The sequence below is a fragment of the Macrosteles quadrilineatus genome, unplaced genomic scaffold (assembly GCF_028750875.1).
Source record: "Macrosteles quadrilineatus isolate MER2022 unplaced genomic scaffold, UCM_ALF_1.0 Scaffold_2__2_contigs__length_208266976, whole genome shotgun sequence".
NCBI classification, from domain to species: Eukaryota; Metazoa; Arthropoda; class Insecta; order Hemiptera; family Cicadellidae; genus Macrosteles; species Macrosteles quadrilineatus.
In genome coordinates, this window is record NW_026542595.1 from 65,321,869 (window position 1) to 65,340,057 (window position 18,189).

The following is an 18,189-nucleotide window of genomic DNA, read 5'->3' on the forward strand; positions in this document are numbered from 1 at the left end:
GGGCATCAAAACGAAAAAGTAAATCTGTCCCGAGTTCAGGGCTTACCATGAGACCGACGGCAATAGCTTATTTATGGGAAATTCACAATTTATTTTTTTTTGTTCAGGGAAACCCAAGACGGATGTTTTCACCCAAAACTCAGACTAAAACAATACTTTCTACATATAGGTAGTATGTATAGGGGAAAAAGTAGAAAAAACTACAATATTACCAACCTTCTCTCCATTTTGAGCTGGTTCGCCAGGTACTGCATAAGTCCAGTCAATTCTATGTTATACTTCTTGAAGATGTAGCCACAAAACTGGGCTAAACTCTGTAGCCAAAGTGAGATGGAAGTTCCATCGTGTTTGATCCTGTAAAAACCCCAATTTAAATATCAGTTGCTTTAGAATTTAAAATTAATCAAAAACTTAATAATGGTTGGCAAGAAAGAACTGATTCTAAACTTCCAAGACATTGAGGAAACAAAAATAATATGCTATGGAAAAAGAAGCTCTTGATAAGACCCCACAAGGTAAAAGAAGAGGAAAATCAAGGAAAGTTGGAAGAGGCTAGATGGATAAAAAGAAGTTGGGAAGTGAGGAGAATTGCTGCTGAAATGAAAGTTTTGAAGCCCTATTGTTCAATGGAGTTTGCTATCCAACATTAGAAAATTGCTTAACTTAGTTTAACATGCAGATTTATGAAAACAATTTATTATTGATTTTCAGTATTAAAAATTTATAAACTCTAAATCTAAATGCGTGAAGTGTTTCTTAACTCTGAAAATTTAGGTAAGAGAGTATTATTGCACACTGCCTAACCCTTATCTTAAAGGTGAACATTAGAACAGAATTAATTTGTATTGTGGGTCTATTAAAATAGTTGGGTACGGTACCAGTTATGTTTACAATTAGAAAACCACTCAATGGTTTTTGAGGTACATTTTATCTGAAGAATAGAACAATTTCCTGAACTCAGGTTTATTGATAGTTGTTTCCTCATGTTTAATTTTACTTCAAATATGATTGAACTGCAATACTGTTCCAATCTATCAAATTTATTTAGCTAATCAGATTCAGATGTTTTCATAAATTTGATAATTTTGAATTGTAACCCTTTGTTGGTGTTTTTGATTTCAAAACATGATTGGTGACACAGAGGGTTTTTTCCTGGGTGTTAAAACATTAGACAAACACGGTTTTTTATACATATAATAATACACAAATGTATTACTTCATGCAATAAAAACTCCATTTTACATACTTATAAAATACATAGCAAACATAAACAACAAGATCAGTGACACACAGAGTTTTTTTCCGGGCGTTGAAACATAGACAAACAATGTTTTTATATGTATATTAATACAGAAAGTTATTAAAATCATATATAATCAATAAAATTGTGCATGGAATCAATAAAAACTCTTACTTCATATATTTATAAAAATGCAATCAAAAACAACACCATCGGTGACTCATGGAGCTGGGCTCCAAGCTATGCGACACATCAACTGATTAATAGGGGTTTTGTGGTGGAGGTGTGAGATCATAATAATGTTCAATAGGTTCCTAGAAAGATGCACGTGAGTACTGTCAGTCCTAAAGTTACCGGCTGGCGATATCAAATATTTTTCTATAAAAAGAAATGCGCCAGGAGGAAAACTATGTGGTGTCACCGACAAAGGGTTAATAAATCCATATATAAATCCAAGAGTACCCATGAACTTTTGAGAAAACTAAAAGTCACACCTCCATAAACCATACACTTAAAATGTTCGTCATGGTGAGAAACCTTGCGCAAAACTATCCATTATTTCATAAATTGCCCTTTAAGGTCGTAATTCCTTTCTAAAGGGAACTTTCCATATACCTAATTTTTTTTGTCCTAGGACGCTAGGCACGAGCCTGGGATTGTTTTTCACATTACTTCAGGCTAGACCTAGGGGTTGCGGCATTATCACTTAGATAAAATCCATTGGTGACTTGGCGGGGATCGAGCCCGGGACCTCAGGGTCTGAAGTCCCGTGCTTTAACCACTACGCCAGCTCGCTCCCCCAAGTCATTAGGTAGGCCTATACAGGGTGATTGATATAAGTGTGCCAGCTATTTTATTCGAAAGTTATAAGAGATACAACAAAATGATAAATTGTAACTGCCTTGGATTTTTTATTTAAACAATTTTGGTCAAATTCAAAAAATAGTTTTAGCCGCCATTTTTCCAATATGGCCGCCAACTTTGATTTTTCTTGTGGAAGACCCTATATTTTATTATTTTTTTTAGAAAGTAAATGCAATTTAAAAACGTTTTTATTCTTGAAATTTTTTCTCTAAAGCTACTCGTTTATGAGTTACGGCGTGTTAAAACTAAGAAAAAATTACTTGCGGTGTACATTTTGCATCATGTAGCTCCAAAACAAGTACGTTTAGAGTGAAAATGCAAAGAGGAAAAAGTCTTAAAATTGCATCTGAATTCTAAAAAGACCATAACAGACACGGGTTTCCTATTTTCAAATTTCCCTGCCATTTTGGAAAATGGAGGCCATTTTTGAAACAATGGAATCAATATTGTTATGTGTGTTATGGACTTTTTAGAATGTAGATGCAGTTTTAAGACTTTTTTACTCTTAGCACTTTTTTTCCTTCACAAATTTTTCTTAGTTAACTCCTAAACGAGTAGCTTTAGAGAAAAAATTCCAAGAGTAACATGGTTTTTAAATTGCATTTACTTTCTAAGAGAATCATAAAATATAGGGTCTTCCATAAGAAAAATAAAAGTTGGCGGACATATTGGAAAAATGGCGGCTAAAATTGTTTTTTTTTATTTGACCAAAATTTAAAAAAAATCTAAGGCAGTTACAATTTAACATCTAGTTATATCTCTTATAACTTTCGAATGAAATAGCTGGCACACTTATATCAATCACCCTGTATACCTAATGTTAAAAATACCTCAGCTGTACTTATTTGTATGTTATTCTTTTAATTTATTACCTTATTAAAATCAGGTGTGATTATTTGTTTGTATTACTGTACTCTGTTCTGTTTATTTCAGCTTAACTTAACCAATCAATAGTTTTATTAATACTTATGAAGTCAGACGGGGTGAAGCCTGTGGGTAACAGCTAGTTCAATTAAATGTTGTTTAGCAGTAGTAACGAAAAAATAAAATAACTAAAACTAGAAATGTGCCACTGACTAGACCTACCTGTCTCTTTCCCTAATGGTTAGAGCCTCGATAATACAATATCCAAGTACATCGTATGACATGGTGGTCAAGTACTTGAGGGCATCTACCATCGGGACTATCAAGTTGTCATACTGCTGGATCTGAATCAGCATCTGTAACAGAGTAACAGGTACACTAAACAACAAATCACTTTACTGTGCTCAAATTTGGAACTGTTTCTTATTGACACTTTAATTCTTTTGGCAATTTTCTGAAATAACTTGCTTGGGGTGCTTTGTAAGAGGGCTTCTTTGAGTAAAATTCAAGTCTATGGTGAGTAGATAGAATAGAGCAGATATTATGTTTTTAAGTAATATTTTCCATTATTTTTATTAAAGAGTTTTGATTTATATGAGCTTTAATGGTTAACCAAGTCTGTCCTCTTTTAAAATTTGAAATTGTAAATTTTTCAATTGTGGGGAGACATAAAGGGTACGGAGAAAAATTAGATGAATAATAAATACCACTGCTGCAGCAAACCTGCAGACTCAGCAAATTTCCATTTACCTGGCTAGATTTCCACTATAATATTCCATTAAAATTATCAGATTTACTTTTTATTTAAATAAAAGTACCGAGAGACCGAGCCTTGCTAGGTTGTGGTTAATTGGGTTGAATCGTTAAACCAATATTGTAAACAGACACATTATTGGTCTTGATAAAATTAACACGCACCTTATGGGTTGCCATGCTGGTGACGAAATAACAACGAAATATAAACAGAAAATCAAAACAAATGGGATAAATTCCAATCACGTGATTTATTTACAGCGTTTGAAAATAGAACAGTTTGCACAATCTTACTAATATTATAAATGTGAAAGTTTGTGTGTTTGTTTGTTTGTTTGTTTGTTTGTTTGAAGTTCAATCACGCATAAACCACTGGACGGATTGGGCTGAAATTTGGCATCATGATAGCTCACATTCCCGATTAACATATAAGCATATTCTTATCTCAAAATTCCTTTCGGGCTCCGCCCCAGTGGCTCTATAGTTCCCCATGTTAACCTTATGAGTATTCATATTTAAAGGGAAATAAATAATTTAGTCAGCTGTTTCAACTAAAAAATTTGGTTCTGTGATATTCAAAAGCATTAAAGTTATAAGATTTACCAACAGGGTGCAGTAATATATTTTTTTGCATTTATGTAATGGGAACTGTTAGTGAGTAGGATTGTTTACAGTTATCTTTATGTTTTTAATGTCATGAATAATTTGTGATTTTTTGAGAATTTTTAATAATTTATTTTTATTCCTTTTAGGTGAAGTGGTAGAACATTATGGCTATAGGAGATGTGTAATACCATAGTATACCGTCAATTTAAAGAAGCAAATTTTATCAAACTTTCTCCTCCCCCATTACAAACGCATAACTGCAATAGGCATTTTAAACTTATATGCCAACCCCGTACGAAGGACGGGTACTCTGCTAGTAATACATATTTTTGGTTGAGTTTTCAACCATGGGGCGACCTCTAGTATAAATTTGAATGCATGGTGTTTTTGGCCTCTGGGGACCTCAAAACTTTAAGTGAATCGGTCCCAGGGCTAGGTCTTACTATGAGACCTACAGTAATAGCTTACTCCCTATATGGGAAATTCGCTAAAAACATTGCTAGTTGTATGTAAGAATATGCTTCATGAAAAATTTATGCTGAAACCTTTCTCTTAATTTCTGCATAGTTTACTTTTATAGGTACTTCATAAAATGAGGAAAACATAAGGCCAGTACTTTGGTTCTTTTGAGACTAGTAAAATTATATGGCTAAGCTTTTGATAATATTAGTGGCACAAGCTCTAAATAAGAGAAAAGTAGAACTAAATGCTCTATATCAGAGGGGTGTTTCCATCCAAAAGATAGACAGCCAGACTGAGATACGACTTTGCTGTGTTTTATGTTTATTAACACCAAATACATTTGGCAAAATATTTATGTAGAAAAAGTCACAGTATATCTCATGTGGAACAATACTTACGTAGTCAAAGAACATCCCAGGAGCAGAGTGGGTCAATTTCCCTATGTGTCGTCCCATAGGCTTAATGGTTTCTTTGGTCACTCTCTTCATGATGTTTTTGATCTTTTTTTGTGTTTCAGTTTTTCTTCTTAATAACTTGGCATGATGTAAAGGTGTCTCGTTCTTCCAGCGGCTGTATAGAGAATACCTGTAAAGGGTATATTGACAATAAAGATGTAAAAAAACATACTCCAGTCAATCATGTAAGAATGAAACAGTCCATACAGGAGAGGCTGGGCAGTATCATCAGGCCCAACAGAGAGATTGTATCCCAGTACATCTACATCACAATACACTTACCTGGTCTGGTAGGGGAAGAGTTTGACCACATTCCAGATGTGATCTGCCACACAACAGTTGGCGTCCATACAGGAGAGGCTGGGCAGTATCACCAGGTCCAACAGAGAGATAGTATCCCAGTACATCTACATCACTTTACACTTACCTGGTCTGGTAGGGGAAGAGTTTGACCACATTCCAGATGTGATCTGCCACACAACAGTTGGCGTCCATACAGGAGAGGCTGGGCAGTATCACCAGGTCCAACAGAGAGATAGTATCCCAGTACAAAGAATCTTCTGATGGATATCTCACACCATCTGAGATAGCCTGTAAATGGTGACCACAATTTAACTAGTTGTCTCTTTGTAATGCCTTGATAAGTGACATCTGGATTTATAGAATTTGCCTAATGTAAACTTATATGGCCCTACCATAATGAATTATTAAAAATTTACTTACTACACAATATGTTTTATGACCTCGACTAAAGAACTTGTACTGATTTAACTGTCCACAAACTCAAGAGAATGTGCCTAGAAGACACAAAAAAAGGAAAGGTGTAAAAAAGGAAAAAAACTCCTATTTTTTTGGAGCTCTACAGTTTTAAAACAAAAACCCCAACTATTACTGGATGTGTCTTGTTACCCTTTTATAGTATTTTAAGTGGTTCTAATTATTTTCTTTACATTCCCAGAAATGTATTCTTTTCTCATATATAATGATTTACGTAAAGTAATTAGGCTATATATATATAAATTGAATGTCTGCTTAACATTCAGACAGAACCGAGCAACTGAAGACAACACACCTGTTCCACAGCAGAGCGCAAGATTCTGACTATTTTATACACGAGTACCGGATCTTGGTGTAGGGCAGGGCCCAGAGCATATAACATGGGCATCACGTCGTTGCGTAGGTCTAGCAGTGTGAAAGCCTGCGGCGGGGCGAGGCGACTCTTGGGTGGAGGCACAGGGCGACCTGGGATTTTGGGACCCAGACCACTATGCCTATATCACAAAAATGTCTCATTTAATGCAACCCTAATAGTGTGTAAATTTTATAATTTGTGCACCTCACCTTGACGTCCAAGTGTAGCGACGTCCAATATAAAATATTTGACCGTTGCCTGACGTCCAAATCTCGTCATGTCCTAAAGTACAGTAACTGCAGTAAACATAGTCTTTTTACAACTTCTGGATGTCATGAAATTAGTCGTTGTGAAGCAGAGCAAATTAAAAAAAAAGAAACAATGTCACAACATCCGATAGCTCAGCGCTGTCCTATGACGTCCAGAGCACCTGCAGCACACTGTGAAAACTGTTTTACCGACTGTAGTGCATATTAACCTACCCTAGTATGCAGGAGCTCTGGACGTCCTGTGACAGCACTGAGCTATTGGACGTCATGCAACTGGCAGCGCCTTTGGACGTGGTGCTACTGCCAAGTTCTAAGGGTATAAAGTGTGCTGTTGAACGCGTGCATATTAACCTAACCTAGTATGCAGGAGCTCTGGACGTCATGCAACTGGCAGCGCCTTTGGACGTGGTGCTACTGCCAAGTTCTAAGGGTATAAAGTGTGCTGTTGCACGCGTGCATATTAACCTAACCTAGTATGCAGGAGCTCTGGACGTCATGCAACTGGCAGCGCCTTTGGATGTGGTGCTACTGCCAAGTTTCTAAAGGTATAAAGTGTGCTGTTGCACGCCGACCAATCCCATGACGTCTAAAGCTTGTACAACAAAGACTATGTTCCTTGAAGTTACTTGACTTTTGGACAGGATGAGATTTGGACGTCGTGCAACAGTCGAATCGTTTATATTGGACGCTGTGACCTGGACTTGTATCATTGGACGTCGTGAGATTTGGAGGAGTTGCAACACTCCCACATTTTTTCTATAAGAATAATCTTACAAGTAACAAATAAGGAAACACTGCTAATAATATATCATGTGTATTTCTCGTCATTAATAAGTTAATAACACATGGTATCTAGATCTAGGGTTAGACATTTTCTTTGTAATTTTGTAATTGTTTTATAAATTTGCCCAGCTAGGCTCAAAGGACTCTTAAACAGATATAACAATAACAATAACTTAAACAAAATATATAATTAATTTTAATAAACAAATTTTGGATTAAGTAAGCAAGGCTTTTTTTAAGATACAACACCCAAAATGAGGAGTTTTTCAATAATGCTTAAAATCAAACTCCACCAACACAAACTAAAACTTGGAAAGGAGGTAGCACAACAGAGCCACTTTATATATACCCAGTAATGATCAGCTCTTAACTCTTAAACTCTGATTGGTTGATTTTTGCTGTGACTTTCAAGTATTTACTCTCTAAGCCAAACAAAAACAATGTATTGAAAATTTTTGAAACTTGTCATAGCATAAAACTTGTAAAGATTGTTGAATCTTGTCTTTTATTGACGGCCGTATTGAATTGGCAAAAAAACTGGTTAACATTTTGAATGGGTTGCAAACAATTTATCTACTGAAAGCTTGCACTGAAGATAGTTTGTTGCAAATGCAGCCAAGATTCAACAGTCTACTGTGAATGACTCACTTTCTGTAGACAGGCTCTATGAGTGAGTTGATCAGCTGACACAGTGCCTTTGCTATCGGAGGCTGATCCATGACACAGAAGTCTGGTAGCCGCTTACTCAATACTTGACAGTTGGCCCAGTCACCCACCTCCAATAGAGCCTCACACAGTCCAAACTTCTGGTTCCTCGCATGCTGGAACTAGTACAGCAAGTTACAAGAGCAAAATCACCAGTGTTGCTGAGGACGCAAATATACTCAGATGATGCTACAGTCGCGGGAGACAGTAAGAACAAGTAAATATTACAAGTTAACATGTCAAAAATAAAATTGTTTACAGTTACAATAAAAATATTGTACCTCTTTTTCCTGGGCAATCATGAAAAGCATTATCCAAAAACGGATTTTGGATAAGTAACTGTACTCTCATTAAAACTTGAGTTGATCTTTACCTCTACTACTACTTTTTACCTTTAACCTCTTCTAAATGGCCTAAATTCTAATTAATCTAATATTCACGATTTTTTGTGAGGATAGCAGGCTTACCTGAATGGGAAAGAGTTCAATCTGGACCAGTTTTGATTCTTTCCCAAGTAAGCACACTACATATCTTAAAAAAATTCTTAAAACCTATGCCTGTGTGCTCTATGTTACATCGTTAATCTAATATTATTGTTTATCAGAAGATTTATTTTAGTGTTTTTTGTTCGTCCAAAATTGTGTTTTTTGGGGGTTTGAAGTTAATCAGTTAGGTACATATCAATAGAAGTGTGCGGATATCTGAAAAATTGGGATGGATTCGGATTAGTTCAATCAAATATTGGTAACTGAACCGAGCAAAAATTTCATATTTACATCTGTTAAATATCGGATAGACTAGCCGTATCTATTTTGACGGTTTGGACAGAAAACAAAATCTTCATAACTATAATTAATTTTCCTGGATAAAATTACAGCATTACACTTCTAACAACCTAACAATGATCAACTATACGAGTCACCTACGGCTACGAAAAGTATCAAAACATTCATATGCCTCCACAGTTTAAAATAATCAAATCAACAAACAAAAACACTTTAATAACAATCGATATACTACTTAAGGTGTCGTACAGCAAAACGATAAAAAAATACAAAACGGTTATATTAATACATCATTGACACATTAGACATATGAGATAAGTGCAGTTGAGTTAAATATTACCAATCAATGTAAGACTATTTATATTTAACTAATCCCCTTGAGATATTTCTTATCAGGGTTTTACTGTAATTGTTATAAACATGACCAGTGTAGCTTTTACCTTGTCCGACTCGTCTTCCTTCTCTTCAGACTGTTCACTATCCTTTTCATGTTTAGCAGAAAGTATATTCAGCTTCCTACTGTGTTCCTTGGCTTTCTTTATTTCTTTCTCCCAGTCCCGTGTGATGATTTTGTCATCTGGACTCAGCTGTAACATCGTTTGGTTATGTATTAGTTGTTTTCAGTTGGATCGTATCAACAAAAACTAACAAGGAAATGCTACTTAGTAATTAGTAGTGCGAAGTAAAAAAAGGCTATGAGAAAATATTATATCGGGCCTGGCATTGTTGGAATTCCAGTTAATGTATTAGATTTTCTGTTGTGAAGATGTGGACTGTGTGGTATCCTTTGATTTTGTATTCTGATTATGAATATTAATGGAAAAGTGGTGGTTGGTTTATAAATATTGCAGGTCTTACATCTGTTGCTGTCACATGGATATGAGACTTGAGGGAGTGGTTCTGGTAGGTTGGTGGAAGGATGAGGTTGTTTGGGATGGACAAGCATATTCTTTAGGTTTGGAGGTTGCCTAGACGGGGAGGTTTCTTAAAGAGATCTTTTGTTCGGCTGGAGTGTTGTACAATTTTGAAGCCAGAGCATAAGAGATTGTTTACTTTTGTTTTGATAGGTTGGGGTGGTAAGTTATGACTAGGTCAACACATTCTATGTTCTTCTGCAGTTTAGGTTTCTGGTGTTTAAAAATGGTTGGTGGCTGTATTTATTTGGAATTTTACAAGATCAGGAGGATATCCTCTATTCTCAAAGGAAATCTGGAGCTTTGGTTGCAAATATGAGCCTACTCCTCCGTACTATTGGCCAAAATGAATTTAATACGCTCTTTATACACTTTATACTCTTTAATACACATTTTTTATGTCAAAATTGATTATATTAAAGTGTTTTGCTTTGTTTCTAAAGTAAAAAAAAAAAAAATTAATACACTCTTAAACAAACCAATAAATACATTTTACTAAGATTGTACAACCAAAAGTACAAACACATGATAATATAAGTTACATTTGGTTGTTCAATCTTAGTCTAATGTATTTATTGGTTTGTTTTTAGGTCGAGTAGGCCTATACAGAAAGAAATTCATTCCTTTCTTTAAATGAAGAATTAAATGAATTTGTGTAGATTTAACAGTTATTGATATCCACAAAACATACCCAGGGGTAAATATCATCCAGTGAGATCACACCATGTTGAAGCATCAGTGCTGTGACAATGTAGAGGGAATGTGGTATCGTAGAGTTCGGATAGAAGGAAAACTTAAATGCAATCACTTCTGCCAGTGTCTTGGAGTCAGACATGTAATTTTGAATAAGAGGTATAAAGAAGTCCACTTGTTCTGGTCTATCTTCAAACGAATCCAGCATCACGTCCAGTACCCTGTTTGGATCCAGGTTGAAATAACCTATAAAATACAAATTTATGAGGATAAAAAATTAAGAAATGTTTAGAGGTGTGCGGATATCCGAAAAAATCGGGTCGGATTCGGTTCGGTTCGGATATCCGTATCCGAACCGAGCCCAAATTTGATATCCGACACTATCCGTTATATATCCGACTTTTTCGGATAGACAATATATTTTGACGTTTTGGACAGAAAACTAAATCTCCTTAACCACCATTAGTTTTCCAGGACAAAATTACAGCAATACATTTCCAACGACCTAACAGCAAACGGCAAAGAAGACGTATGATGCAATACCGATAACTAGTTTAGTCGTTGTCGGCTGTTTTGCTTTACGATTAGATTCGTCTGGAACGAACAGACATAAAGCAGAAAAGAACTACCATGGTCAAATGAAAGTCAACTCGTGCTTGTCTCGCTTCTGATACTAGGGGCGCTGCCAAACTTTTCAAAACTGATACAATTTTTAACCCGAACCTCAAGACTCCTGACATAAAGAACCAGCCAAACTTTTCAAAACTGTTATAATTTTTAACCTAAACCTCAAGATTCCTGACATAAAGAACCAGCCAAACTGTTCAAAACTGATACAATTTTACACCTGAACTTCAAGACCCCTGACATAAAGAACCAGCCAAACTTTTCAAAACTGATATAATTTTTAACCTGAACCTCAAGATTCCTGACATACAGAACCAGCCAAACTTTTCAAAACTGATACAATTTTACACCTGAACTATGTCGAAGAACAAAAAAGTTTCAAAATATCCCTGTGGTGAATGCAACATCGGTGTAAAATACTCCAGTATAAAATGTACTGGTCCCTGCAACTCCTGGTTTCATGGTGGATGTGTCAATATCACAGAAAAACAATTAAAAAACCTTTCTAAAGAAGACATTTTCCTATGGAGGTGTAACAATTGTAGTGATCTTTCCCTCACCTCTGGAAAGCCAGCGTTACAACTAAAAGAAGACCAAACTCCCACACCCCTAAATCAAATATCCTCTGAAAGTCAGGGTAACAAAATGGGCGAGGTAGAAAACAAAATTCTAGAACTAGAAAACTCAGAAGATCCCGATTTAGAAACTTCTCTAACACTTGCAGCAGAAGTTGGAAACGCACTTCTAGCACAAAATAGCAAACTAAGAGAAGAAGTACTCAACCTGACTCAACAAAACTCGAGTCTGGCCCAGAAACTAACAAACATACAAACCATCGACATCATGAACTACCATGCTCAAATTGAACAACTAGAAGATGAGAAAAATACTATTCTAATTAGAAACAACGACCTAATCGAAACAATAACTGAACTAGAACACCAATTGGAAAAGGAAGTAAGCCTGAGAAACACTCTCACAAAAACATTTGAAGATTATGACAAAGACAGGGAAGAAACTTTTAATAGCTTCAACACAAAAATAAAGGACATGGAGAATGAAATTAAATGCCTTAGGCAAAAAAATACATGCAGCAGAATAAACACCGGAGAAGAATCTACAAAATCATTCAGAGAGACAAGCACACAGACAACCACTACAGAGGCGAAGGACCTCACAAACAAAACCACAGTTTCAGACAACAAAAATCCAGAAGCATCAAACACAGAAACACTAATTCTACTTGAACTAAAGGCCCTAAAAGAAAAACAGAATAATATGGAGTCAAAAATGAAGAAATTAGAAGATAAAATAACAGTAGAAGATTCCCAGCAACTAATAACTGAGAAAAAGGAGACTCCTTGCAAGCCAATTAACACACCAAGACGAGTTTCATATAATAAAAACAAATTGGCAACTACTAAGAAAACCCATTTCAGTGTTTCCTTGCAAATAGCAAAAAGCAAGTTGAGGAAAGAAGCACCAGAACACCAAAGTCAACCACAACAAACACAAAATCAAAATATTAAAAAACCCAAGGCCATCAAAATTCCAAAAGGAGTTTGCTCTACTTTCAAGGGCACTATATCTCCCCCAAACAAATCAACTAAACCAAAGAACACAGGGAAACCCCCGATCACCGCCAAGCTTCTTAAGCCGGGAGAGACCATTGAAGACTTCTTTTGGAAAAATATAGACCTATATAAAAAGAATATTCTGTCACACACCAAGCGACTAAACATGACCGAGATGGACTGCCTCTCTTCTCAAGGAGAACAGAAACATGAGCAGCTGCAAGAACCCAATTCAAGTCAACAATCTAATTAATAACTCTACAGTGCCCCATACTATAACCCCTTTTTTAGAAACAAACAGCCTGAAAAAAGCAAAAGAAAAATCTGCAAATCTCCAAATAATTCTTGTGTAGCAATAATGCACCAAAATATTAGAGGACTTGCTACAAAGACGAACAGACTACACCATATTCTCAATGACACAAAACCAAGCATTCTAGTCTTGACTGAACACGGACTGAAAAAAACAGAGCTAGAAGCTACAAAAATTCCCGGCTACTCTTTAATTACCCACTTTAGTAGAGAAGAACATAAACTTGGAGGTGTTGCAATATATTCCAAGGAATCCCTTGCTGATACAGTATCAGCTATTAACATATCAAACACATGCCAGGAGTTAATTTTCGATGCAGCAATGATTCGCATGCAGACAACAAAGAAAAAGGATATCTACATTCTGGGAATCTATAGACCACCAATCGAAAATGCAAGAATTGCCCTTGACCTCCTATCAGACACGCTAGAACTACAAGAAGTACACAAGAAAAACCTAATACTTATCGGTGACATAAATATCGACAGGCTCACCCAAGATTCCAAAAACACCATGCTGGAAGAAGAGTTAACCACACAAAACATCTGGAGATTTCCTCTAGAGGCCACCAGAATAACCCATGACACAGCCACTTCAATAGACTGTATATGCTCAAACATACCATGTGCGTATATTACTGGACAAGTTGTGCATACTGGTCTATCTGACCACACTGCGCAGCTGTGCCTGCTGAAAACACACCAAGAAGACACTTCCCAAAGATTTTTAATGAAAAGAAGCCTAAACAACACAAACCTAAACAATCTGAAGGCCCACCTCCATCTACAAAATTGGGAACATGTTTACTCTTCACCCAATCTTGAAACCTCCTACAACAAATTTCATAATATTCTTCAAACAGCACTGGATTATACATGCCCATTAAAGAAAACTAAAATTATTAAAAACAAAAAACATATGAAGTACTACGATCCTGAAGCAAAATACCTTAAAGAGAACTTTTTGAAAGCTCTGCAAAAGTTTGAGTTAACGAACAGAAATGAAGACAAATTAGAAATGATTAATAGAAAAAGGATATACGACATGAAACTAAGAAACCTAAAAATGTCCTCAACAGCTAGCTTCATAGAACAAGCTGACAACAAACCAAAAGCACTATGGCAAGTTATAAACAAGGAAAGGAAAGGAAAATGTGAAGAGAAAACCCTTGCAGAATTAGAAATAAATGGCAAACTCACAAACAACACAAAAGAAATGGCCGAACACTTCAACACATTCTTCTCAAATATAGCAGAAAATACCCTTGAACAAAACAGAGCAATCGTTATAGACCCTGAAACAGTGCTGAGTGGAGAGGAACCAGTCTGCCCAATACACCTTACCCTAACTTCAACATCCTATAAAGAAGTTAAAACGATAATAAACTCCCTAAAAGCCAAAACATCAAGTGGAATAGATGAGTTTTCCTCTAAGATGATAAAGCACTGCTCTCAAGAACTCATCTCTCCTCTGGTTTATCTTATAAATAAATCATTTAAAGAAGGCAAATTCCCATCCGCCATAAAAGTCAGTAAAATATACCCCAAACATAAAAAAGGACCAACTGAAAATGCTCAAAACTACAGGCCCATTTCTCTCATCTCCAGTTTCTTTAAAATCATAGAAAAAATTGCTCTGGCTAGATTAATGGCACATCTTAATCATAACAAACTCTTAACTGACAACCAACATGGCTTTCGGAAGAATAAATCTACATCCTCAGCTATAACAGCACTAATTGAGTACGTCCTAGACCAGATAGAAAACGAACAATACATTTCCGCCATCTTCCTTGATTACAGTAAGGCTTTTGACTGCCTGGGCCACGACCTGATATGCAAGAAACTTGAAAGACTCGGTATAAGAAACTCTGCGCTAGAATGGTTCAAAAGCTACCTAACGGGACGTTCACAAGTCGTGGAACTGAAAAACTCATCAAATGAAGTCACAGAAAGTTTCAAATCTTAAAAAAGCAAGCTGACGAGAGGAGTTCCACAAGGCTCTGTATTAGGCCCGATTCTATTCATCTTATTGACTAATGACTTCCCCAAACAAATTGAGAGTGAAAATGCTGTTGCAATCATGTATGCAGATGACACAACCATTTTGATCAAGGACAACACAGCCCAAAGCCTTTACCTTAATTCAAAATCGATCTTAAATAAAGCTATCCTCTACTCAAAGAACAATGACTTAGCAATAAACCCCACAAAAACTACAACTCTGAATTTCAGTAAGAAAAAAGACATAGTCCCTCAATTAGAGGATGTAACAATAGAAAACTACACAAAATTTCTCGGTGTTATCCTTGATAACAAACTAACATGGAAAGAGCACATCAACCACCTAAGCAAAAAAATCAGTACTGGAATATATGTCGTCAGAAGGATAAACTACATAGGCGGGACTCTCTGTGGCCAAAACAGCTTACTTCGCACTGGTAGAGTCGCATCTTAGATATGGCTTGACAGTGTGGGGAGGAACTTCAACAAAAAATATGAATCGAATTCTTGTCCTTCAAAAGAAAGCCATAAGAGCCCTCGCCAACCTTGTACCACCACAGACTTGCAGACTAGCATTCGTAAACCTAGGAATCCTCACAGTGGTGTCTCTCTACATACTTGACACCATTAAGTATGTGAATGAAATAAACCCCCCAAGAAACCAAGACCTGCACCACTACAACACCCGTCATGGCTCCAAATTTGCACTACCAGTTCACCGAACAACTCTTTGGGAGAAAAAACCTTCCTACACCGGCTGCAAGCTGAGGAACCATCTACCTGACTACCTGAGAGACCTGACTGGCAACAAGCTACACCAGGAGCTGAAGAAGTGGCTAATCGCAAGACCCTTCTACTCAATAAAGGAATTTTATGAAAATTAACATGTACAATTCACTATTGTATTGACACTATTGTAATTCTTGACGAATTAACAATAAAGAATATTGTATTGTAATAGTTTTTTTTAAAGACCTTGAAGCTATAGACTTGCACTACTTCCCTAAACCTAAAGGACTGGCTGGCGAGTGGTATTCCAATCACAGGACAAGATACGTTGTTTTTTGGGTATTCATTGCCCGGTTTGACTTTGGATTGTCTTACAGTGTAGAAACTTTGAATAATAAAAAATAAAGTTAGAACTAACCACGATTATTTAGCATTGATTGTGTACATATTAAATGATTAAACGATAGGGACCATGGATATATACAAACTTTTGTCGTGATTTTAATTTCAACATCAAAATACAATATTGCACAATCGTGATATTTTAGGTCATTGACCTTCATTATGCATCTGGTATTGCTGTTTCAGAAGAGAAGCACGTTGATAAATTATAAATTGATATTTCCTTAGTTAAAGAGATTTTTTTTATAAACCTATAAAACAAAATCGTAAAATCTTACATAAAGGCAACACACAGAAACAATAACAGAAACAGCAGAATAACAGAAATTGTAAAAAGGGTATAAAGATAACAACGTCGTTATTCAGGGTGGCTAGTGACCTGGAAAACCTGGAAATGTCAGGGAATATTAAATATCTGGAAAATATATGTGTGCAGTGTGGGTGAAAACTAAGAAATAGCTCTCTCCAAATAAATTTTGTGGTTTTGTACAATTTAAATTTTATTATAAACCGTGTGTCATCTTAACTCAGTTTAATTTTATTAAGGTAAGTTGCAAATCTCATAAGGTTAACATGGGAAACTCCAGAGCCACTGGGGCGGAGCCCTTTTAAGAATTTCGAAACGGGAAATAGTTTACGTCCGATTCGCATACCTACAGAATTTACACACCAAATTTCATAACGATCGGTGAAGTCGTTCCGGAGGAGTTTGCAGACAAACACTGTGACACGAGAATTTTATATATTAGATATAAGCTAGCCTGTATCTTTAGATTTTATGTATGTTTTTCATGTAAATAAAAATAAGATATTTTTCAGATAAAGATTAGTCCTTTTGAAGAATTAGTTAGGTAGTATTAAGATTTTAATTTTGAATTTGTCGATCAGGGAAAGTTTAAAAAAATCATGGAATTATCAGGGAAAAGTCAGGGAATTTTTCAATGTGATTTCACTAGCCACCCTGTATTCTTTCTCTTTGTTCTTCTATTTCTTGGGTTTCCCTTCATCACGCATTCAACAAGTTGCCGTGGTTACTAATCACCCATGTCGTTATCAGCTTTTGTGACATAGCGTACAGCAGGGGGTAAAGCTTGACGAAAATCGGTCAATTTTTACCTATTATTTAATTACCAATGAATGTACTACTTTATTGGTATTTGGTACTGTATTAATATTCGGTCAAAATGGCCGATTTTTGTCAAATTCTACACAAAATTTATTGAAATTTCAAGGTGAATATTAATAAAACAATTATTACCAAATATTTTTATTCATTTAAAAGATTCATTTGTGGTATTGGGTTCCCCACTGAGTGCAGCCGAGCGGTACTAATGAGGGTCGGACCTTCTTGGGGGTGAACAATAGACGGCTTATCAGACCCTCCCCTCCCCCGTGGTCTGGAGAAAGCTTGTAAACAAACTATTGCAGAAGCGTGACTTGACATTGGGCTGCTTCAACTATAAATTTTGTCAAATGAACCGTGATGTTTCAAAATTAAAAAACAATAATTTGGGACCATACTGCTTAACAATAATGGACTGCAATTATTGTTGAACATACAATCCATTTTTAACAAACTAAGATTATACGATTCAAATACAATTATAAAAATTATCTTGGTATTTTACTTGGGGTAATGAAGTTATGTAGGCTAGTGTAATTCTGGGTTCATCAAGGTTCTACTGAATTATGTTTGGCAGTGAATAAGTGTAGAATGCAATTTATAAATTCAGGGATACACACCTTTTACAGAGTTATAAAGCCTAATTACCTACCATCAAATCGTGAGCTAAAACCCATCTTAGTGCATTAGTGATGTTTTCTAAACTTGGCAAACCCGCAAAATGCCACTTAAGGCCAATAATCCGTTCCAAAAACGTAAGGAAAAAAAATGTGAAAATAAACTTGAGATAGAAATCCTTGTCTTGTGAGAACCAGGAAACAAGATAAAACATAACCTCAAGTAAACAATCCCAAACGTTTGACATCAGTCCTGCTGAGCTAAGGTGTTGTGTG

General features: G+C 35.9%; 1 protein-coding gene across 1 annotated transcript in view; it reads right to left on the minus strand.

Annotated features, from left to right (window-relative positions):
• The window catches only part of LOC128983889 (THO complex subunit 2), an 84,635-nt gene that overhangs the window by 45,474 nt on the left and 20,972 nt on the right, over positions 1 to 18,189 (minus strand). Inside the window, exons 7-14 of the mRNA XM_054403143.1 lie at positions 10,524 to 10,771; positions 9,359 to 9,505; positions 8,077 to 8,255; positions 6,317 to 6,515; positions 5,672 to 5,835; positions 5,188 to 5,374; positions 3,191 to 3,324; positions 217 to 354 (exon numbers count right to left, since the gene is read on the minus strand). Coding sequence (XP_054259118.1) covers positions 217 to 354; positions 3,191 to 3,324; positions 5,188 to 5,374; positions 5,672 to 5,835; positions 6,317 to 6,515; positions 8,077 to 8,255; positions 9,359 to 9,505; positions 10,524 to 10,771 — 1,396 coding nt within the window. The remainder of the gene's footprint in view (positions 1 to 216; positions 355 to 3,190; positions 3,325 to 5,187; positions 5,375 to 5,671; positions 5,836 to 6,316; positions 6,516 to 8,076; positions 8,256 to 9,358; positions 9,506 to 10,523; positions 10,772 to 18,189) is intronic.